Below are 24,662 nucleotides of genomic sequence, written 5' to 3'. Positions count from 1 at the left end.
TATATGTAGTATGTATATATGTATGTAGTATGTATGTAGTATGTATGTAGTATGTAGTATGTATGTAGCATGTATGTAGTATGTGGTTTTTTTTTTACATTCAACACATTAGCCGGATGATGGGACTACTACTGTCCCATCATTGGCTAGTGTGTCAATCACCGTCATGGTAGCAGACATCGCCCGATGGGACTTGTAGTCCCATCGGACGATGCCTGCACAGACCCCCGCAGCCTGCACAGACCCCCGGACAGTCGGCACAGCCCCCCGGCAGGCCGGTACAGACCCCCGGCAGTCCGCACAGACCCCGGGCAGTCGGCACAGACCCCCGGCAGGCCGGTACAGACCCCCGGAAGGTCCGTACAGACCCCCGGAAGGTCCGTACACACCCCCGAGAGGCTGTACAAGGACAGAAAAGGGTTTTTCTTATTCCGATACCGGAAGTCCCATAGACTTGAATGGGACTTTCGGAATCGGCGATACCCGATTTTTTTTAGATCGGCCAATCCATTCTGATACGATATTTTTCAGTATCGGCTGGTATCGCTCAACACTACTAATCACTTATACCGCAGGAGCAATGCTGTAAAAAAATACATAAAATCAATTCTTCACCTGCTGTTGATTTCTTCATCTTGCCTTCCAAAGATCGCAGTAAGGCTAGACGTACATTTATCATTGCACCGGGGTTTCCCTGTAAATCTCTAAAATACGTGAATCAGACGAAGCTCCTGGTGGATGATTCCCTGTAATGAGGCAAATGAAAACACTAGGAAAACCATTAGGCCTGTGATCCGGCGTGTCCACCTTTTTAGGTGTGCTTAAAATTGTGGTTCCTTTACAGTTTTGTGCACCTGTGAAAAGAAGGACACTGCTGAACAGAGGTTAGATGCAGTCCAGAGTAACTCTGCTTCTTTATAGTGAATGGATCACTTGGGGATTTCATCTGAATCATGTCACTAGGAGATTCAGATGGAAATTCTAAAGTAAGTGCTCAGCGTAGACACAGGATAAATGTGATCCCAAAAATTATGAAAAATGTTCCAAATAAAAGCTTCAACTCAGTCTACAAAAATGTTCCCACTCAGGTCCATCATCTGTTCATGGAAACATAGGGGACTTCTACATTACTGGTAGCACAAAGGCTTTGGAATAGCTTAAGAGCTCCTTGCCCCCAAAAGAAATTCAGCTAATTCTGTGCTCACAAATCCAAATGCCCCTCTTTCTTATGAGTCCCACAGTGTGCCTACATCACATTTAGCATCCATAGGTTTGGCCTTTCTGTAGCAATAAGAGCCCACCTAATTTACGGGTGCATGTCTCCAGAAGCGTGGACTGGGCACAAAGTGCTGATCACTACAATCGCAGTTTGCCATTTTCACTCAGCAACATCCACAGCTGCTTATTTCTGGAATACACCGATGGAATAAAAATTGTCTCTACACTTGTAGATAAATTCCCAAAGGGGTATTATTTCCAAAATGGGGTCACTTGAGGGGGGTTTCAGCATTTCTAGCACTTAAGGGCTCTGTATATGGAGTCCACAAACTATTCTAGAAAAATCTGCACTCCATGAGGCAAATAGCGCTCCATCCCTCTCGAGTCTCACAGTGTGGCTAAGCAGTACTGTACAGTCATATGTAGGTGATTTCTAAATTCAGCAGAAATTGTGGGACACATTTGGTGACATTTTTATCCATTTCCCAGTGTGAAAATGTAAAATCTGGGGCTAAAACAAAATTTTGGTGGTACAAAGGTAATAATTGTTTTCTTCACTGCCAATGGAAGTCAAAATGATCACTGCACCCCTAGATGAATGCATTGAGAAGTCTAGTTTGTAAAGGTGTCTGTTTTAGGGTGTTCTGTTGTTCTCGCACCTCAAGGACTCTGCCAATGTGATATGGTACCCTCAAACCTGTACAGCAAAATCCAATATGGCGCCTCTTCCCTTCTGTGCTTTATTGTCCACCACATATGGGGAATCAGCATAGTCAGAAGAAATTGCAAAATACCTTTTGGGGTCCATTTTTTCCTGTTACTATTGTAAAAATTAAAAAATTGAGGGCTGAAATAACATTTTTGTGAGAAAAATTAGATTTTTTTTATTTTCACAGCTCTATGTTATAAACTTCTGCATATCACCTGGGGGTTTAAAGTGCTCCATCTAAATACATTCTTTGTTGAGTCTAGATTCCAAAATGGGGTCACTTGTGGGGGGTTTCCACTATTTAGGCACATCAGGGGCTCTCCAAAAGTGACACAACATCTGCTAATTATTTTAGCAAAGTTTGCACTCAAAAAGTCAAATTGTGCTCCTTCCCTTCCAAGCCCTACCATGTGCCCAGTGTTTTTTTCCCACATATCAGCATGCTCAGAAGAAATTGCAAAGAAAATGTTGGGGTCCTTTTTATCCTACTACCCTTGTGAAAAAAATTGGGGTCTAAAGCAAAATTTTTATGAAAAAAGTTAAATGTTAATTTTTACCTTCCACATTTTAAAAATTCCTGTGAAGCACCTGAATGGTTAATGAACTTTTTGAATGTGGTTCACAGCACTTTGATGAGTGCAGTTTTTAGAATGGTGTATTTTGGGGGTATTTTCTGTCATATGGGCCCCTCAAAGTCACTTCAAATGTAATGTGGTCCCTAAAAATTGGTTTTGTAAATTTTGTTGAAACAATGAGAAATTGCTGGTCAAATTTTAAACCTTATAACTTCCAAACAAAAACAATTGTTGATGTAAAGGAAACATGCGGGAAATGCTATTTATGAATTATTTTTGTGTGACATAACTGCGATTTAAGGGCATAAAAATTAAAAGTTTGAAAATTGCAAAATTTTCTACATTTTCTTCAAATTTCCATTTTTTTCACAAATAAATGCAAGTCATACTGATGAAATTTTACCACTATCATGAAGTACAATATGTTATGAAAAAACATTCTCCCAATCAGTGGGAAATAAAATTGGTTTGGAAAATCAAAATCTCCCGAATATTTTGGATAACAGATGCCATACCTGTCTTAAAGGGTTTATCCGAGACTTTCTAGAAAACAAAAAATGTATCTAAGCATTAACAGGCAGGAAATTGCAAATTACCTGCCTGTTGTGCACGGCGCCATTCTTCCCTGGCACTGAGGGATTACAGACCACTCCTGATGGGAATTCATAAGCCTCTGCTGACGCGACGGGGCGTGACTTCTAACGTCATTCTGATTGACAGCTGGGTCTCCCAGTTAGGCAGCGGGGAACCTACTGTCAGAATGACGTCTGAAGTCACGCCCCATCGACAGAAAGGAGTGGAAAAGAAGTTGCAATTACCTCCCTGTTAGTGCTTAGGTACATGTTTTGTTTTTTATAAAGTTCCAGATGTTAGGCGTCAGGTTTCTGCGTCTGCTCTGCAGGAATCCAGAGCCTCACATTCTGCGGTCTCCTGCTGTCTTTCTACTGCAGAGGAGATTACTTTGCAGCAGACCGCTCCAGAGACTAAGTCCCTCTGTGCTCCTACTGGGCATGCTCATGAGACGATCTTCCATTGGAGATCGGGAGTCACGTGCCCAGGTCCTGTTCCAGATCTCATTGGTCCATCTCGGAGATCTGGAAGGTCCCGCACGGCTATAAAAAGCGTGCATGGCCGTTCCGCCATGCGCTAGTATCGACTATACTTGCTATGTGTGAATGGTGACGGATGTATGATTCTGGTGACTGACTCATTATAAAACCCCTTCCCTCTGATATTACGCATGTGGATAGGGAATTAGTTTAGCAGTCAGTGCCAGTCAGTGGCGAGCCTTAGGCCACTGTGCACACCGCACCTCTATGCTAGCATCCGACATTGCGCTTGCTTTCTGGCTTTGTCGTTGAGCGGTAGTGTCCTACGCCGCGCTGCAGTTGCAGCCCTTCTTGGCACTCGCAGAAGCGACACCGCACACACGGTAGGTCTAGAGGGACTCAGCTCCTCTGTCTTGGGTCCTGCTCCTGTGACCAGATACCGTGTGTGCATTTACCTGAGGCCTGTGTCACTAACAGGTTCAGCATTTTATATGTTTTTGTTTCGGCACCTCTGTGTGTGAACAGAACCCGCTCTGCGCACTCCGGGTGAAGTTGAACCCGTGCGCATCATACCGCCATATTGCTCCTCTGTCATTACCTAGCGGCGGTGTAACACCTACTGCACGGTGGACCCCGAGCGGCAAACGCACTTTATTATTTATTTTTATTTAGTGCGTTCCGCCGTTCCTAACACCAGATACCCCAATTAAAAATAATTGTCTTCATCTGGGTGTCAGTATTGCAAAATCTTGTGCAGCAAACTGAAAGAAACAAAGGATTTTATTCAATTTGCTGCACACTCTCCTGCAGTAACACATCTATATTTCAAATCACCGACAATCACATATTTAAGCAACATGTTTACTAAAGCCCCAGATTTCTGGAAAATGAGATTTTAACATAGACCAGTGCTGCATTACTCTAAAGAATGCATTTTTATTAAATTATTCTAACCTTTGACCCGAACCGTTTATATACTTTATGCAAGCTTTGTGATGCCATTTAAACTATTTTTCTTTTCCAAAACTAGCCCATGCTTGTAGCACTGGTTTTCACATCATACTATTACAGTTAATGTATATTTGCATAAGCCAACTCATAATGACTTTTTAAGTAAAACCATGGGCCTGCATTTGAAGTAATCAAGTTAGCTCAAGCCAAACCATTGAATCGTACCAGCACTTAAACACTTTGCGTGTACCCCTTACTGTAACCTAGAAGGATTATTCATGTTATCCTTATTTGTCTATTACTTTGTGTTACATTGATTTTACTATGATAGTGACTCACTGATCTAATGCAAAAAAGGCAAAGCCTGGACCAAAATGTAATTAAAAATAACAATTAATAAAAGGGTGATGTACAGTATACCAGGTATAACCAATAGGTGGAGATACAGATCTCAGCTTCTCTTTGCAGTAAAATAAACTTGTTTCCTATTTGTGTCTGCTTTTGTATTTCAGTTTGGCAAACAAACCTAAGATATAGAGTTTTATATTTGGCATCTAAAGAACGCTTTTGCATTTAAGCATTTCATCAGATGTTTGTTTTATGTACACGGCCACATTAAACGACTATTTTTTGCAGGTCCATATAAATCATCTAAAGAAATCTATACGAGTGTGCCTCTGAATCCAAATGGCATGTTCAAGTGCATGACAGATTAGACTGAGTTCACATATATCGGTTTTATCCAGCCAGTTGCTTTATGCCTGTGCTGAGCACAGTTGCTTAAAACTGTGCTTAAGATAAGATAATATGGAATTTAAGTTTACTAAGCTTCGATGTTCTTTTTCTTTTGCTTACATCCATATCCATGTCTCGAAAGAGCAATTTTAAGGGCAAGTATATATATTTAATTTTTTACCAGTTTATAATATATTAACAGGCTTTATATTAAACCAAACTTTTAAAAAGGAATTTCTATTCTAAGCTAATTGTATGGAAAGAAAGATATCAAATTAATCGGTAACGACATCTAAACAACCACAGCATTAGTTTAGAGTGGAAATTCGTTTTGACAGGTTCACTTTATAACTAAAGAAGCACTTTTTGCATTAAATCTGTGTATATGTGCATGAAATGTAGTGTCAGTGTATAAACATTGCATCCTCATCTAAGCTGCTCTCCCTGGGATCCAGCACCATTCTTCTCCGCTTCTTCGTAATGTTGCTGCTCTGCAGAGTCTCCTGGACTTTCTAGGCTTCTTAGTGATGTCACTACTCTGCAGACTCTTCAGGTCTGTGCGCTGCGTGACCCAGAAGTTGATTTTAAATGTAAGTTTATGGAGTATCATAATAAGACTCCATAGCCTTATACTGCTAAAGCAGGGACAGGGGAGTTGATGGGAACATGGATGAAGCTAAATACAGGGCAATTCTGGAAGAAAATCCGTTAGACTTAAGACTATGGTGCAAGTTCAACTTCCACCAGGACAACAACCCTAAGCATGCCACTAGAGCTACAATGGAATGGTTTGGAGCAAAACATATACAGGTGCTTCTCACAAAATTAGACTATCATCAGAAAGGACCAGACCAGGAGGCATCTTAGCAGAGGACATCATGGTCACTCAAGGGGGTTAGAATTGTGGATTAGAAAATCAAAAACAGATCAGAAGATGCTGTTATGTGTCCCGTGAGGTGTTTTAAGGGATTCATAGCCACCAGGCCATGGCAAGGTGGACCCTTGCTGTGTCATGAGGATGGGTCCTTTCTGTCTAGGTACCAGTTCATTAAAGTGTTTCATATGTGTCTTGTGAAGGCCGGTGTAGACCCCACCAATTACTTGGGTCACTCTTTTCGCATCGGGGCTGCAACCAAGGCAGCGGTGGGAGGGCTCAGCTCCGAGGTAAGAAGGAGGATTGGTCAATGGGAGTCACATCGGTACAGAGCCTACGTGCTACCCAGTGGACACGAGCTAAGCACCCGCCGATGGTAAGGAATATCTCACTAATTTCTTCTGATTTTGTTACAGGACAAGTTCCAATTGTGATCTGGATACTAGGACATTCCTATGTCTTCTGGGGAGCATGACAGGCTGACAGAAGGATGGACGGGAGACAGTTAGGTTACGCAAGGGAAAGGGTGGTGATAAGATGGATGGGGTTTAGGGGTTTGATGTGGGGGCGGGTGCTTCACAAGTTTTGTCAGGCAATGTACCTTTATGGAGCCCCGGATATTTTAGTATTACATGTGGGAGGTAATGATTTGGGAAGGAGCTCGGGAAAGGGATTGGTTTTAAATATAAAGAAGGATTTGAGGTGGTTAGGGTGGACGTGCCCAAATATGAAATTAGTGTGGACCGATATGGTACCCAGAAGGAATTGGCGGTGGGCACGTTCAACGAGGAGAATCAACAAGGCCCGTATTAAAATCAACAAGGAGATATCCAAGTGGGTAGTCCAGAACGGGGGCATGGCGATACGTCATACGGGGTTAGATTCCACGGAGGAAGATTACTGGTTGGCGGACGGGGTACACCTGAATGCACAGGGGATGGAATTGTGGATTGGAGGGTTACGGGAAGGGATACAGAGGACCACAGCAGTAATGGTTGATGGGGTCTCAAGCACTTGAATGGGTCAAGTTGCTCTCGGTGTGTCGTTCGTGGGCCCTCGAAGCTGGTAAATAAAATGAGAAAATAGGGGATTCTGGCATTGCGGGGATCCCCCGTATTGGATGGTTATGTGTTGGTGGTGTGGTGAGAAGTGGGTGATACCCAACGAGGAAGTCGGGGTCACATTACGGGGGCACCTGGCGATAGTAATCGGGTGCATAGCAAAGATAGGTGGGTACCCGAGGACGGTAGTCGGGTACAGGTTAACGGTGGAGCAACCTCTTCCCTCGATTCATGGTGCTTCCGAGCAGGAAAAGACGTAGCTGGAAGTAAGGCTGGGAGGGAAGGAACAATTCCAATGGTGGTCAATCAACAGACCAGGACAGTGATAGCTTTGAGGGAGGCCCACCAAGTGTCTTTAATTAATAATAAAAGTTGGATGCTGTGGCCATCATTATCCAAAGTTGAATGTGTGATGTGTCCTTTGTTTAGAAATAGTAAAGAGGGAATGCTGGAAAAGGGGGGGGGGCAAGTGGGGTGACAGTCACTGGAACCTGACCTTTCCAGGGTCAAGTAACCACTGGACGAGACCCCAGAAGAGAGTTGGAGGGAGGTGGGCATGACGCTGGCAGGGATGAAGTGATGGGGACAGAGGAGGGGGTCAGGGACAACAAAAAAGGACTCAGGAGAGGCTGGACCCCTCTCTTTGACCAGGACGCCGGACAGCAAGACCCACCTGCCTGCCCTGAGGAAAGATGAATGACCAGGTCGCAGTGGCCACATATCAATGCTGATGATTACGGTTGAGCGAGTAGTAAAATATTCGGACTCGCTATACTCATACCGAGTATACCATAATACTCGGGTATTCGGTACAAGTAGCGAGTCCAATGATAGTCAATGGAAAATGCGAGTAATTGTCTGCTGGATCCTACAAAGTGGTCTGGGGGCTAAGGAAAAGGCTAAAAAATGTGTAAATGTTAAAAAAAATGTATGCTGTAAACAAATGTATATAACATGGGGGCACCTGGTCAGGAGCTGCACAAATGGTTTTACACCACTGCTTCACTAGAATGTACAAACACTATTTGAAGTGCTGTGGTTTTTTGCCAGCAGAGCGGGACTCGTACGCCACTTACGCAGTGGCAGTGATATATCAGAAGTGCCATAAGAGCAAGTGATGATGGAGGCAATCTTCTGACAGCTGAGTGTGTAAGTAGTGTAAGGAGAGGAATCTGCCCTAGGGACTGTGTTATGGTTAACACAGGAAGAAGCCACCCATCATCATCTTCATCACAAGGGATTCACAATTATAAAGCTTGGACTACTGTCCTTGTTGTGCCACTGTCCAATGTGTAGGCATAGACATAGTGTCTTCAAAACATTAGCCCTAGGGGCTGTATCATGGTTGATGAAGGAAGCAAGACAGGTCTGAAGACTCAGGGCCAAACAATTATGACATAGCTAGGACTACTAGCATAGAGGTTGCAGTGCCCAGTGTCCAGGCATAGCCATAGTGTCTCCAAAAATTAGCCCAAGGGGCTGTATCATAGTTGATGGAGGAAGCAAGACAGGGCTCAAGGGCCAAACAATTATGATGAAGCTAGGACTACTAGAGTAGAGGTTGCAGTGCCCAGTGTCCAGGCATAACCATAGTGTCTCCAAAAATTAGCCCAAGGGGCTGCATCATAGTTGATGAAGGAAGCAAGACAGGTCTGAAGGGTCAAACAATTATGATCAAGCTAGGACTACCAGAGTAGAGGTTGCAGTGCCCAGTTTCCAGGCATAGCCATAGTGTCTCCAAAAATTAGCCCAAGGGGCTGTATCATAGTTGATGAAGGAAGCAAGACAGGGCTCAAGGGCAAAACAATTATGATGAAGCTAGGTCTACTAGCATAGAGGTTGCAGTGCCCAGTGTCCAGGCATAGCCATAGTGTCTCCAAAAATTAGCCCAAGGGGCATGATACCATGGTTGATGAAGGAAGAAGGGTCTCACTCTCATCACAAGTGCCTCCGATGGGAAATATTAATTAACGTAGCATTGTTTTTAGCTTATTGACCATGAGGTACATGTGTCAGAAGCAGGTTTTGAAAACATGTGCAAGAAGAAGAAAAGGGGCTTGTATAGGAAGGGATGGATGTGATTAACAATTTAAAAAGTTTTGGGTGACTTTAGGTTGGGATACTGTCATCTGGAGGGCTTAAGTACTGTTGCGAAATCCAGTCCTTGTTAAATTTTATCAGAGTCAGCCTGTCTGCATTCTCTGTAGTCAACCGTGTGCGTGTATCTGTGATGATTGCCCCAGCAGCACTGAAAACATGCTCTGACATCACACTAGCAACAGGGCAGGCCAGCACCTCGAAGGCATAGAAGGAGAGGTCGGGCCATCTATGCAGCTTGGATACCCAGTAATTAAACGGTACAGAAGCGTCAGGAAGGACGCAGGTATGGTCACTTAGATAGTCGTTGACCATCTTGTTCAACTTCTCCCTCCTTCACATTGCTACTGTTCCAGCTAGTCCTTGATGATGAGTCGGTTGAAGATGGGCTAGTTTGTGGACATTTTACCACCACCTCTTTTGGACCTGCTTGGCATATCTCTTGCCATTAATGCATGCTGTTGCACAGAGCTGGTATCTCTGCTAGCAGTGGTGTCTGAGGGTGCTGTAGCCATCAAATGATCGACAATGGCCTTCTTGAGGGATTCCATTGTGAAACCCCTTGGTGACTGTAACAGTAGCGAAGGAAATTTGACCTTGTACCGTGGGTCTAGAAAAGTGGCCAACCAGTATAGGTTGCTATTGAAAATGTGGATTATGCGAGGGTCTTGGCACAGACAGTCAGATATGAAGTGTGCCATGTGTGCCAAGCTGCAAAGAGGCAAATGTTCTGTGACCCCTGAAGGAGGAACAATACCAGTCCTCTCCTCACACTGACTCTCCTCCTCCATTTCAGCCCACTCATGCTGGACAGACATGAAGCTGGGGTTGGGATTCCCCTCTGTAGCATGAGGTGTCCCCTCGGTACCACTGAAAAAGAAGTCCTCTCCCTCCTCATTTTCATCATCATCTTCATCCCCCAATGTTACCTGATGATATTGGCTGGGCTGGGTAGGATCACCCATTGTGAAATCTTGCTCCATACCCAGCTGCTGGGCACACAAAGATTCCATTTTTGATTCTGCAGCGATTTTTTTTCAGCAGACATAGCATAGGGATGGTTACACTGATAATAGCCTGATCACCGCTCACAAGCTTGGTGCAATACTCAAAGTTATCAAGCACCTCACAAATATCAGCGATCCACACCCACTTGACAGTTGTTATGTGTCTTGGCTGAGTCTCAGTGTGACGGGCATGTTTAAGCTGGTATTCAGAAAGTGCCCTCTGCTGCTCACTTACCCCTGCCAGCATATGATATGTTGAGTTCCACCGTGTTGGCAGGTCACAAATGAGTCTGTGATTTGGCAAATTAAATTGCTTTTGAAGCGCTGCAAGACCAGCAACAGCGGTTGAGGAGTGGCGGAAATGGGTGCAAATACGACACACCTTCTCAAGTAGATACGGCAAGTCAGGGTATGTTTTTAGAAATTTCTGCATCACTAGGTTCAGCACATGAGCCATGCATGGCACGTGTACCAGCTTCCCGAGCTTTAGAGCCACCACCAGGTTACGCCCATTGTCGCAGACAACCAGACCAGGTTGGAGTTGCAGTGGGGAGAGCCACTGATCAGTCTGTTTTATTCCTTGCCACAGCTTTGCTGCAGTGTGTGGTGTTTCACCTAAGCAGATCAGTTTCGGCAGAGCGTTTTGCCACTTTGCCGATGCACTGCTGCACAGCTCCCAACTTGGGAGTGATGTGGAGGGTAATTCAGCATAGGATGACGAGGTGGAGGAGGAGGAAGTGGGGAGACTGGATGTATATGATGAGGCGGAAACCCCGATTGAGGTTGGGCCCGCTATTCGTGGTGTGGGTAGGATATGTGTTGATGGTCCAGTTTGAGTTTGTCCCACCTTCCACCAGGTTGAGCCAGTGTGCCGTGACAGAGATGTATCGTCCATGGCCACAAGTACTTGTCCACATGTCTGTTGTAAGATGGACCTTCCCGGTTATGGCGTTGGTGAGAGCATGCTTTAGATTGTTTAAGACGTGTTGGTGTAACGCGGGGATGGCACAATGGGAAAAATAGTGCCGGCTGGGAACCGAGTATCGTGGGGCAGCCACAGCCAAAAGATGACGGAAAGACTGTCCCCTCAAGCCTAAATGGCAACATCTCCACGGCTAGCAACTTGGCAATGTGCGCGTTCAGTATTTGTGCTTGTGGGTGTGTGGCTTGGTACTTACACATCCTTTCATCCATCTGGGACATGGACAATTGGACGCTTTTCTGGGACAAACAAGAGGATGAGCTTGTTGTGGCCTGTGTAAATGCAACCGCAGCTTTTGAGGAAGAAGTATGATGATCACTTGCTTCCTGCCCAGCAGATTGGAAAGGACGTATCACAGGCGACATGGCAGTGGTTTGACCCACAGTTGCAGACACTGATTTGGTACCCTATTGTTCAGCCCACCGACTAGGGTGCTTGGCTGCCATGTGTTTCCGCATACTGGTGGTGAATTGGTTGCCTTTTCCCTGGCCTCTGCTCAGCTTCCTATGGCAGATGCTACAGATGACAACATTTGGTTTAGAAGGACTATCAGAAGGGGGGCGGAGCCTGAACGTTGGTGGAGCAAGAAGCAGGAAACCTGAGCTCCCGGACAAATGCACCAAAAGGGGCTCTAATATCACCAGAGCCTTCTTTTTATACCATCCCCGCATTACAACCCAAACCAGGACCCCACTGGATCGCATAGACCCTGGGTGGCAAGTCACGTTCGGGATAAAGAAGGGATTCATATAACTGTGGCCCTGCAGGCGGGAGATTGCCGGAGTGGCGGAAGGATATACTGCTAACAGCACCATCGCCTCGGGTAGAGGACTTCACCCCTGACCCAAGGCTGTCAGATAAGAGAGACCCCGGAGCTAACCCTCCCCTGCAAATAAGGTACCATTGCGAAACCCCCTGACCAGGACACATAAAATCGCTACTATTCTCATAGCTGGGGGACGGCTACAGAGAGTGTGTAACACGCCGCAGCATTGAAAATAGTCCCGTCGGGCTTGCAGAAGACACGCGGCCCGGGACCTAGAATAGACGTGCAGCGGCACGCTTCAGCCTCCTCCCCTCTCTGCAGTCAGTGAGAGAGATCTGAGGAATTCAAGCGTCTCCTGGAGCTGAGGTAACATTGAAATAACAGAAGCAAGGTGACGGAGTGTCTTAAGCAGAGGGGTCTGATTCAGGGGACAGAGGACCAGGAGAGCATGGTCATTCTCCCTAACTCCGTAGCAATAAAGGAGATAATCAATTAATCAAGTGGGGGCCTGAGACTGTCTGACCCGAGGGGTGCGAGGAGAGAAGGGAGTAATATAAGGAGCCTTAGATCTGTATTAAGCGCTCCCCCCCCACCAGTGCTGTCCCTACATCTTTCATCCCCCCCTTATCTGCTTTCTAATTGACCCATGTTATACCTAGCTGTACGAATATAAGAGAGGATTCTCTGGAAAACCAGCAGAAAGTGGTTATAGACTGCCATCTAGTGACCAGAGCCAGAACGACATCTCTTTCCATTGTTTATCACTTATAAGATTGGGCATAAAATGGAACATTAGCTAAATTCATAGCCAGCGAGAGGAATTCTAATCTTCAAACTGCTCTATTCTTCTCTGCTTTAGATAACTGCAAAAATGGGGAGATCCAGCGTAAAAACGCAAAAAAGCATGCCCAAACCTACAAAGTCCACTACGCAAACAGACATGGATGACTTTCTTACAAAACAAACGGTTCCGTCAGATTCTCTTAAACCATCCAAGCTTCGTGATTTGACCTCATTAGGAGATTCAGATTCTGAACCGGAGAGTGACTCTGACACGGGCAGCACAGCGAGAGAGGCCTTAGTCACTCGTTCGTTCATCAAACGTATATTGTCTAAAGCTCTTGAGCCAATAGGACAAGAACTTGCAGAGATAAAACACGACCTAAAACTTCAAGGCCACAGACTTGAGACATTGGAAAATTCGCAAGTTGCCATGACGCAAAGTTCGAACGCTGTACTAGACTCTTTAAAAGTCCATGAAATCCAACTACATACAATTCACACGGTGCTAGAAGATCATGAGAACAGAGAACGTCGTAACAACATAAGAGTTAAAGGCCTTTCTGAAACGGTGGCCGTTGAGGCGTTATGGAAAGCAACACAAGAGATATTCAAAGAACTACTTAATGAATCAGATCCGCAGGAAATTGAACTGGTGAGAGTACACAGAGCATTGCGTCCGAGGCCTTCTCAAGGGGAAACTCCACGAGATGTGATCTGTCGCTTCCTCGATTATCGAGCAAAAGACTTAGTTCTTCGCAGAGCGCGGGAGGCGCAGGAGATCTCGTATGAAGGCTCACAAATTAAACTTTTCCAGGATTTATCGGCCAGCACTCTCAGGAAGCGGAGGATCTTGAAACCGTTCACTGAAGCATTGATAAAAAAAGGCGTCCGTTTTAGATGGTTGTTCCCGTTTGGAGTACATATCACAAATGGAGAAAAAGGTATCTCAGCAAGAACATCACAAGACATCAAAGAGGCATGTGAGTCCTTGGGGATTGAGCTGGAGGCCTACCCGGATCTGGAGTCCTTCCATTCGGCGACCCTATTGCATCCGCTGCCAGATGACCCGGCGTGGCAGATAGCCCTGACGCCAAAATCACAAAGGCTGAAAAGGAAGCTGACAAAGACCTCGCTTCCTAAGGACTCCAGAGACAATACTTGATCTTTGGGTTAGACCCAGATTTTGCAGTTAAGTTTTTCTTGGTGTCTACCCCAGTTGGGGTATTGAATGTGGTTGAAGCAAATCTGATGGGGTTGGCGTGCTTTTCCAAATATGGGTAAGCACTGCTGCCACATCTATCCAATAATTCGTTGTAAGGTTTCAACCTAGATTTAGTTACAGCCCAAACTGGGCATTCTCCTAGAATGGAGCATTTTATATTTCATATTTAGTTTATAGGCTGATTGGAATTTTCCTCAAGCTGGCATTCTATGAAACAATGTCAGTAGGTAACTATGGTACGTTGGCATATTGGTCAATGATATTGTGCAACTTAATAACATGGATAATGTTAATATTGTGTTCTCCCCCTCTTTACCTTTCTGTTTTCTCTACCCTTTTCTTTCTTTCGTCTGGTCTACTTGTCCTAGACCCCCTCCCCACACCTATAGGCACAAGGGTTCGTCCCCGTCGTGAGCTGCAAGGATGCTGCTGTGTACAGAAACATGATGGATTCGGATAAGGTACACACATTCATCTCTTTTAACGCACATGGGCTGAACTCTCCAAACACTAGACGCCACACATTACAACTATTCAAAAAACAGCAGGCAGCAGTATTGCTTATTCAGGAAACGCACTTCAAACCGGATAAATTGCCCTCCTTTGAAAGCTCGATTTATGATAAATGGTTTCATGCGACAACCACCCAGTCCGGTTCCAGAGGAGTGTCAATAGCAGTGGCAAGGGGAGTGCCCTTCCAGCTAAGAGAAACTATGGCGGACCCTCAGGGTCGTTACATCTTTGTCAAAGGTCTACTAAACGGTGCCCTGGTAACATTGTGCAGTTTATACGCACCAAATAAAAAACTATTGAGATGGGTACTCTCAACACTGAAAAAAATTGATGGCTTTAGAGAGGGTGCATTGATAGTGGGTGGGGACTTGAATGTTGCATTAGAGCCTTTGCTAGACACGACTAAACAGAAAAGTTCGCTCTCACCTAAAGATCTTTACAGAATAAAGTCACAACTGGGATCTCTACAATTGATTGACACATGGAGATATCTAAACCCCTCTGACCGAGACTACACCTTCTACTCCCACCCTCATAAATCTTACCACCGTTTAGACTATATTTTTATATCCAGTAAAATGCTTGCCAATATACAACAGGCGAAAATAATTCCGAATATTTATTCCGATCACTCTTCGGTTTTGTTAAAATTCTCATTATCTAAAGCCTTTCCCCGACATAGAGTATGGCGGCTCAATGAGTCAGTACTTGGAAGTACCGAGGTACAGACACGTATAAACAAAGTGCTCTCCCAATATTTTGAGCAAAATGCTTCACCAGAAATTTCCTCACAGATACTATGGGAAGCACATAAGTCAGTTGTCAGAGGGGAGTTGATATCTATCACTTCCTTTCTAAATAAACTGCAACAAAAAGAAATCCAGGATCTTTATGATAGTATATCACAGCTGGAGCTTACACATAAACATAAAATAGATCAACATAGCTTAGAGAAGCTGCAACAAAAAAGACAGCAACTTAAAGACATATTAAACTCGAGATCTGCTAAGCTATATGCAACATGGAAAAACAGAATGTACGTCCATGGAGACAAAGCATCCAAATTAATGTTATCGCAACTAAGGAAGCGGCAGTCACGTACGCTGATTAACTCAATTAAGAATGAACAAGGGTTCAGCTCGCAAGCTCCTGAGCACATGGAGCGGGCATTCCTTGACTACTATAAGAAATTATATAATCTCCGTCCGGAAGATAACGCCGATTCCGCACTTAAAAGAAGCATGGACACTAGGTCCTTCCTAAGCACTTTAGATCTGCCTGTCTTGTCTGATTCCCAAAAACAATATCTTACTAGACCTTTTTCACTGGGGGAGTTGCAGTCCGCCCTGTCAAAGTGCCCGAAGGGGAAAGCGCCCGGTCCAGATGGATTCTCAGCACTTTACTATAAATCCTTCTCTGGCCTCCTACTCCCACATTTATTGAACGTTTGCAACGCAGTTTTACAAGGCCACCCATTGCCAAACCAAATGCTTACAGCCAGAATATCCCTAATACACAAAGAGGGGAAGGATCCTGAACAATGTAGTAGCTATAGGCCAATCTCTCTCCTTAATGTGGACCTAAAAATCCTAGCAGGGCTGATGGCAAAAAGAATGGCCAAGTCATTGCCAAATTTGATTTCCTTAAATCAGACCGGGTTTGTGGGTGGAAGGGAGGGAAGGGATAATGTCCATAAAGTATTGCACCTTCTTCAATACGCAAAAAATCGTAAACTACCATTGATGCTTCTTGGAACAGATGCAGAGAAGGCCTTTGACAGGGTGGACTGGGTATACCTACGGGAAGTGCTGATCAAGTTTGAGATACCCGAAGCGTTTATAGCAGCCGTAATGGCAATGTACGATAAGCCCACAGCACATATTAGGATTAACGATTTTACAACAGATGCATTTACTATAAAGAACGGAACAAGACAGGGCTGTCCCCTATCCCCGTTGTTATTTGTGCTAGCAATGGAACCTCTCTTAAAGGCCATACAAGTACATGAGGGAATAGAGGGTATTCGCATCAATAAGACACACTATAAAATAGCGGCATTTGCGGACGATCTTTTAGTCTTGATGACTAATCCTTTGCTGGGACTCCCAACATTGATGGCTCTTATAGATCAATATAGCAAAATTTCCAATTTTAAAGTAAATATGTCTAAGTCGGAAGCGCTAGACATACATATATCCCCGAATACCTTAGCTAAACTAAAAAGTACATACCCATTCACCTGGCCAAAACAATATATCAAATATTTAGGTGTAAAGATAGGAAGATCGGATAGAGACCTTTTTCAACAGAATATTCCCCCCCTAATTGCCTCAGTAGAAACCATCATGAAATCATGGAGGGACTCGTATGTGTCGTGGATGGGAAGGAAAAATTTACTGAAGAGCCTAATCTTACCCAAGTTTATATATATTTTCCAAATGCTCCCTATAACCATCCCCAAATCGTATCTTTTTAAAATTAATACATTATTCCGCAGATATGTTTGGAAAAAGCAAAAGCCCCGATTAGCATACAGGACATTAACATTAAACAAATCAAGGGGTGGGATGGGTGCACCAGACATAATGAGGTACTACCAAGCGACAATGCTTACCAGAGTGGTAGACCTGTTACGGTCTCCTAACAATAAGCAGTGGATTGAGGTGGAGGAAGCCCTAGCACCTTATCCCCTGAGATCCATCCTTTTGGCATATCCTTGTAAAAACATAAACAAAAATCTACCTAATATACACACCAAAGCTACCTTAAAATTATGGAAGGGATTGGTGAAAACTCTAGTTCCCCCTTTGTCCCCCTTACTCAAGTTGGCAGATATAATGCCACATGCATCTTATTCCCGAGACAATGATGTAATCAAACCCGGTTCCCTGGCAAATGTAGCGGTTGATGACCTCTTGGCGGACGGGGCACTCCCCTCCTTTCAGGAACTGAAGAAGCAACCAGGGCTTTCCAACTTGACCTTTATACAATTCGGCTCTATAAGAGACTCCTTGGCACGGTATCTTTTAGGAGCAGACGTTACCCGCCCACTGACTGCATTTGAGACTCTCTGTGCAACAAAGGATAAACCCAAAAAGATAATGTCGTCTATTTACCAGATTTTAAATATAACTGACTGTTGTCTCAAAAGAGCTTATATAACACATTGGGAAAAGGATTTGGGATTCAAGTTTACCCCAAATCAAATATCACACATTTATAATTCATCTCATGGCCCATCACAATGTGTTAGAGCACAAGAGAATTCCTTTAAAATAGTCGCCAGATGGTATATTACACCACAGCAGAACACTTATTGGCGGACGGGGTCTTCTGCTAGATGCTGGAGATGCTGTGATTCGGAGGGAACATACTTACATATGTGGTGGTCCTGTCCACCCCTGCTGCAGTTCTGGCGACTAGTAGAGGATTATATCGGGGAAATTGTGGGCAAAAAGCTTACTTTGACACCGGAGATAGTGCTTTTAAATTTTCTGTCACCGACTGGACATAAAAATACTGCTCTGTTGACTCAACACATTCTTTCAGCAGCGAAACTTTTGATACCTATGAACTGGAAGTCAACTACCATTCCATCTATATCCCAATTGCAAGAGAAGGTAGATATGCTATATCAAGTAGCCAAACTGGCTGCCTTGGTGAATGGCTCACTTTCAGCTTTTGAAAGAGTATGGCACCCATGGACCCGATTCAGATCCATTAGTAGAAGTTGATAAGGCTATGGTGGCCTCCTTGCTTGGCTTTATCAGAGTGGACGAAATCCTTGTTGCCTGGTGTTCCCCCCCCCCTCCCCTTATCTCCCTTATATTCCACCCCTATATCCCAACTTCTTCCTCTAATTACTTGACCTCCTGTCCCTTTACTCCCTATACTGTTTTTTTTTCTCTTCTCTTTTCTTCTTTTTTGTTCTTCTTCATCTTTGTTTGAAATCATGGCATATGTGATGTAGCAGGGGCGTGTGGATGGGAAGAACCCAGATTTGAACCCAGATAATCCTGCTGCTGGAAGTTCCTTTAAGGCTGTTGGTGTCCTTAAACCTCTATATATCAATAGTTTTTGCCATGAATTGATATTTCAAACTATCTGTTTATCTCCCGAAAAGTGGAATTTGTAGGTTATATAATAATTTTGTAAGCTACCCTGTTGATTGCTTTCTTTCGGATGTAACTTGCAGATTTCAATAAATAAAACATTAAAACAAAACAGAAGGACTATCAGAAAAATTTTTCCAAACAGCGGCTGAACGCACCCTTGCCTTGACTTGGGGCACAGAGGGATTTCTCTTGGCAACATCTGACACACTTAGCACTCTGCTCAAACCACTAGCCCTTGGTGCCTTTGTTGGTGCTACGTATCCACCTTTATCCTCTGTGCTGCTGTGCTGGCTATGCATGCCAATGGTCCAGGTCAGATCGGTGGTCTCATCATCGACCACCTCATTGTCCATGTCATCCTCCTTCCATGTTGATATTGGCGACTGGCCAGATGGCAACTGTGTGTCATCACCATCAGCCTCCACCTCTTCTCCTGGTATATCACGTGGATGAAAGTGGCTTTCTTCTGGCCATGGGGTTTCAAATATTTGGCCATCATCAACAGACGATACCCCCTCACGTTCCTCTTCAATGTCGTGCGGTGAGAGGCCAGAGGCAATGCAAGGAAGTGGATCAAACAGATCCTCGGAGTGACCAAGGTTGGGGTCAAATGTTTCCTGTGACTCCTGACCAGGTGATGAACAAGGAACAGGTTGAGAATAGGATGACCCAGCGTTATCTGTATGGACAGTAGACTGTTTTGTCATGGACGATTGGGTGCTGCTAGAACATTTCGTTGAGGCCTTATCAGCCATCCAAGACAGTATCTGCTCTTGTTCTGGCTTCCAGGCCCGTTTATGTTCCAGGCCGGGAAATTTCGCCAGGAAACTAGATGCATCAACCTTCTTCGATCTCCCAGACTCTGTGCCTTGTTGGGCACCAAGGACCCCACGTCCACGTCCCTGTCCCTTCACAACAGCCTTTTTAGGAATTTTGGATTTTTCTGCCATAGTTGCAGATGTTCAGATGCAGATATTGGGGAACAAGGAGCAGTTAGTGCATTGTGGAAGGTAGCACTACAACCTAGTACTGCTTTGTGTTTTACAAACAGCGCCGCAGCAGCAGAAAAAAAATGCCCTGAGGTTTAAGGTGAAATTACGCACCCCAGTAAACACACAAGACAGCGGTGCTGCCACTAAAAAATTGCCCTGAGGTTTAAGGCAAGAATACGCACCCAGACACCACACAAGACAGCGGTGCTGACTGCGTTTCAGCTGTGCAGTACCGTGCATGCGTACTATACGCTGTGAACACAGCACCGCAACAGCACAAAAAACTGCCCTGAGGTTTAAGGCAAGAATACGCACCCCAGACACCACACAAGACAGCAGTGCTGGCTGCGTGTCAGTTGTGCAGTACCGTGCGTGCGTACTATTTGCTGTGAACACAGCACCGCAACAGCACAAAAAACTGCCCTGAGGTTTAAGGCAAGAATACGCACCCCAGACACCACACAAGACAGCGGTGCTGGCTGCGTGTCAGTTGTGCAGTACCGTGCATGCGTACTATTTGCTGTGAACACAGCACCGCAACAGCACAAAAAAACAGCTGTGAGAATCATGTGGGAATAGTGGATGAGGGCAGGTATATCTCGCCCACATACCTTTCCTATGTGGCTTAGTCTGGTCAGTATCTCACCTGGTGACTAATGAATAATGGGAGGCGGATATAAAAGGATGCCAGGTGGTGTGTGAATGTCTCAGCCTGGGAACACAGAGAGCCTGTCTGTGTGAGAGACACACGTGAGTGAAAGCAGTGCCCACTGCAACTGTGGTTTGGCTGGACGGGAGAAGCCCGCCAGTTGGTAGTTAGGTTGTACCTTGTTTAGTTAGTGCTGGACAAGCGAGGATTTGTTTTATTTCCTTTATGCATTGCTTTCACCTTTAATAAACCTGACCCAGTGTTAGTTATACCCGGACCCCGGCTGTGCGCCTGAGTTTCATGCTGAACGCACGTGACCTTTGACCCTAGCAAAGGCGATCCCGGAGTGTTTTATCACACAGCCCTGAGGTTTAAGGCAAGAATACGCACCCCAGACACCACACAAGACAGCGGTGCTGGCTGCGTGTCAGTTGTGCAGTACCGTGCGTGCGTACTATTTGCTGTGAAAACAGCACCGCAACAGCACAAAAAACTGCCCTGAGGTTTAAGGCAAGAATACACACCCCAGACACCACACAAGACAGCAGTGCTGGCTGCGTGTCAGTTGTGCAGTACCGTACGTGTGTCCTATTCGCTGTGATTCTGTGAACACAGCACAAAAAAACTGCCCTACATTGGTAAATGAGACCCCCAAAAAAGCTGGGAAAATGGTCATTACTCAGTCCCTGACCTTATACTTTCAGCTCTGAAAACAGCTTTTGGGCTTCACAGAGGATTTCTGGATGATTTGCACCAGAAAACACAACTCTCCCTAGCAGCTTCTCACACTCTTCCTACACTAGCTGCGTTCTGCATGCAATGTGCAGAAAATGGCGGCGGCAGGGCTTAGGCTGCTTTCACACATCCGGCTTTTTGAACCCGGCACGATGCAGCGAGATTTGGAACAACCGGATCCAGGCACCGGATCCGGTTTTGTCCCATAGAGTTGTATTGTCGCCGCACCGTGCCGGATGGGTATGCGGCGCATCCGGTTTTTGCCGGATACGGAAAAAAGTAGCCATCTGCAAAAACTTTCGCTGCAACGTTTTTTTGATAGCGCCGGACCGGTTTTTCTCACAGCGCATGCGCGAACACTGTGAGTCTTGCGCTGCTCTTTTAAATGTGGGCGCCACCGTATCTGGCCACACAGGCATCCGGTGTCTCCAGCACATCCCGGATCCGCCCCTACGGCTTTTCGCCAGGCTATGATGAGTCATAGCCTACGATGACGCTGGGCCCACATAGTAATGCCGCCCACAACCAAGAAGGGTGTGGCATTACTGTGAGTTTCAGTCATACAGTATTCCGTGGCCTGGGGTACATTTCTGAGATATACAATGATAAGCAAAAGGGTAACAATGTTTTGAACTTTTGATTTTCAGGTTCCATACCTCACCATCCACTACTATCATTTTATAGACAATCATCTTGGCTATCTCATACATAACTTTGACTGCCAACTATTTAGCATAAGATTGGTTATGCAGATTCTTGTCATGCTACTGCATTGTTACTGTTTTGCTCCTGGAGGTGGAAAAATCTTTTTCTTCCTGTATGCTGCAAAATCCAATCTGTTTTCACATTCCCTAATAGCTCAGTGTGCTATTAGGTTGATTTCCAAGTGAAAAGTCACTGGTTCAAATTGAGGAGAAGCCATATAAAGAAGATTTCCCAAGCAAAGAGAAACAGTAACATCTAGCTCATCGATAGCAATTTCTAGACAAAGAAATTTGCCAGATTGCATCATGTGAGTGCCATGATAGTTGTAAGAATATTAAATAATGTCCGTCCATCCATTAAAAAGCCAAAAACTGGACTCCAGGACAAATATCAGAGTCAAGAAATTGGCTAATCACTAGAGTTGAGTGAAACGGGTCGGCCAAATTCAGAATCTGCCGACTTTGGCTAAAGTCGGGCATCGCCGATCGAAACCCGACCATAGCGTGAGGTTGGCCATGAGGTCGCTGACTTGAGCGCCAAAGTCGCGTTACCCACAATGTTTCCTGCGCCTTTTTTTCAGACAATCATCAAGGACGCACACTGTAGGCAACGCGATTACATAGGCAGCAGCCCTCACCATGTTAGAGAAGGGCATTCAAGTGATTGGCTGGCTTTGTGTGGCGTCACAGTGCCTATAAAAGGCAGTGACCACTGACCGCCATCTTACTTCTGCCGGTCTTAGCATAGGAAGAGGTTGCTGCTGCTCGTTCTCAATAGGGAGAGAGTTTAGGCAGGCCAAAAAAAAAAATTGCTTCTGCTGTGCACTATAGTGTGCAGTGACAGGGGAGGATATATTTGTGTGCAGCAGCTCTGTTGGTTATTAGGCTGCCTTATAAGGCTCCCTGATAGCTGCATTGCTGTTTTCACACTGCTGTGCAGACTGCTTTTTTAGAAGCAAAAATCCTTTTATTCCTTTTTTTCTGCACAGTAGATACTGAGCGTAAATTTTTTCACACACCGTATAGAGGTGTACGCTCCTCACACACTACCGTGTACCGGCTGGTATAACAGACAAATACATGCTACACTATATGTGTGTGACTCGGTAAAAAAATACACGGAGATTAACATTTTTCCATACATACACCATATAGAGGTGTCCGATTATCAAACAGTATCGGATATCTGGTGTTCTTATTACGGTCACATCTACACAGAGTCAGCGTGTGTGTGTGACACCCCATAAATACATATACGGACATTTCCATTTCTTTATACACCGTATTGAGCAGTCCGATTCTCAAACCGTATCGGATATCTGGTGTTCTTATTACAGTCACATCTACACAGAGTCAGCGTGTGTGTGACATTCCGTAAATACATATACGGAGATTGACAGTTTCACGAACAACATATACAGCTGTACACCTCTGATACAGTACCGTATATCTGCTTGTTGGATTACGGTGAAATACATACTGGATAAGCGTCTGTCACTCACAAAATATATACAGAGATTTCACTTCTTACATACACCTTACACAGCTGTACGCTACTCATACAGTACAATTTCTCTGCTGGTATTTTTGGTACATTTTCCCAAACATGAGGAAGTCTGGTGGAAGAGGCTGCGGACGTGGGCAGGGGGGCGCAGCTAGTACTGACGGTGGTGGTGGGAGTGCATCGGCTGGTTCTGGCAAAAGCACAATAGCAGCTAAGGCAGGAGGTGTTGAGCCTGCGTCATAGTCTGGCACAAGAAGGCCTTTAAGGTTCCCTTTTCTTTTAAAGCCGTAGCATCAGGAACAAGTTTTGGCTTACATTGCTGAAACAGCCTCCAGCTCTATTGCCTCCTCTTCTGAAGTTACAAAAACTGCAAGCACAGAGTCATCAGTGCAGGCCTCTGGTCAGGAACAACACCTTTCCTTGTGTCCTTCACCCACACCAAAAGTGAAGGATGCCGCAGCACACACTTCAGATTACTCCATGGAGCTCTTTTCACATACCATTCCTGGGTTATCAAGTCAAATCCTGAATTCCCCAGTTCAAGATGAATCTGACATAGAGCGCACTGATGCACAGCCACTGCTTGATGAATCTGCTGGTACATTCACCCACAGCACTGCATTGCCCTCGCAGTCTACTGAGCCTGAATCAGACCCTGATGAAACTTAGGTGCCCCTTCCCACATACTCTACCACCTTACACGGTGACACAGAGGAAGGTACAGAGGAAGGTGCAGATGACATTGAAGACGAGGTCATGTATGATCCAGTTGTTGACCCTGATTGGCATCCATTGGGGGAAGAGGGTGCTGGTGACAATAGGTCAGAACAGGAGAAGGATCCGCAGCAGGCATCATCATCGCAGCAGCGGTTATCCGGCAGGCCCATAGCTGTCAAAAAACTTGGCAAGAAAACTAAAAGAGTTGCTGGACAGCTTGACCAGACGGTCAAATTAACACAGCATGCAAGCCCTGAAAATTTGTACCATAGTGGAAAGAGTGAAGTGTGGCACTTTTTTGAACAAAATCCTACTGACGACGCAAAGGCTATCTGTAAGAAGTGCCGTAGCAGAGAGAAAAATCTACGAAATTTGAATACCAGTTGCATGCTTAGACATTTAACCAGCATGCACTTGCAAGCGTGGATGGACTACAAAACCTCAGGTAGCACATGTGCAACTGCTCCCACTGAAGTTAGCCGGCAACGCTCCATCGCTTCCCCCACTGTAAGGCCACCGCTAAGCACACCACCATCAAGAAATGTTGAGGTGTCGTCGCTAGGCCAAAGCAGTCAGGCAATCACAATATTTTCGTGAGGAAACACTGAATCTAGGCCATCAACACCCTCACCATCACAAACCCCTTCTCAGTCCATCATATCCAATGCTAGTTCCCCCATATGCAGCTCTTAAGTCCAGCTCAC

The 24,662-nt window shown here is 45.0% G+C and overlaps 1 protein-coding gene across 2 annotated transcripts; it reads left to right on the top strand.

Moving 5' to 3' along the window:
* The first annotated feature begins 11,825 nt into the window (after positions 1 to 11,825).
* On the top strand, positions 11,826 to 18,761 carry LOC141058906 (uncharacterized). Of its 2 annotated transcripts, none has more exons than XM_073555107.1 (2): positions 11,826 to 12,155; positions 12,884 to 18,761. In XM_073555107.1, exon 2 carries the CDS (start codon positions 12,896 to 12,898, stop codon positions 13,967 to 13,969), a length of 1,074 nt encoding a protein of 357 aa, XP_073411208.1. In that variant the 5' UTR covers positions 11,826 to 12,155; positions 12,884 to 12,895; the 3' UTR covers positions 13,970 to 18,761. The 2 variants fall into 2 exon arrangements, with proteins under 2 accessions (XP_073411208.1, XP_073411207.1); XM_073555106.1 differs by lacking the exon at positions 11,826 to 12,155 and adding an exon at positions 12,256 to 12,390.
* Positions 18,762 to 24,662: the final 5,901 nt, after the last annotated feature.

The sequence above is a fragment of the Dendrobates tinctorius genome, unplaced genomic scaffold (assembly GCF_039654945.1).
Source record: "Dendrobates tinctorius isolate UK_male_01 unplaced genomic scaffold, ASM3965494v1 ptg000219l, whole genome shotgun sequence".
In the NCBI taxonomy this organism is placed as follows: Eukaryota; Metazoa; Chordata; class Amphibia; order Anura; family Dendrobatidae; genus Dendrobates; species Dendrobates tinctorius.
Note: the sequence above shows the minus strand (reverse complement) of the source record. Positions and strands in the feature narration are given on the sequence as shown.

What these genes read in the sequence shown, in the direction of transcription:
- LOC141058906 (XM_073555107.1), top strand. Translation starts at nt 12,896, where the DNA reads ATGGGGAGATCCAGCGTAAAAACGCAAAAAAGCATGCCCAAACCTACA.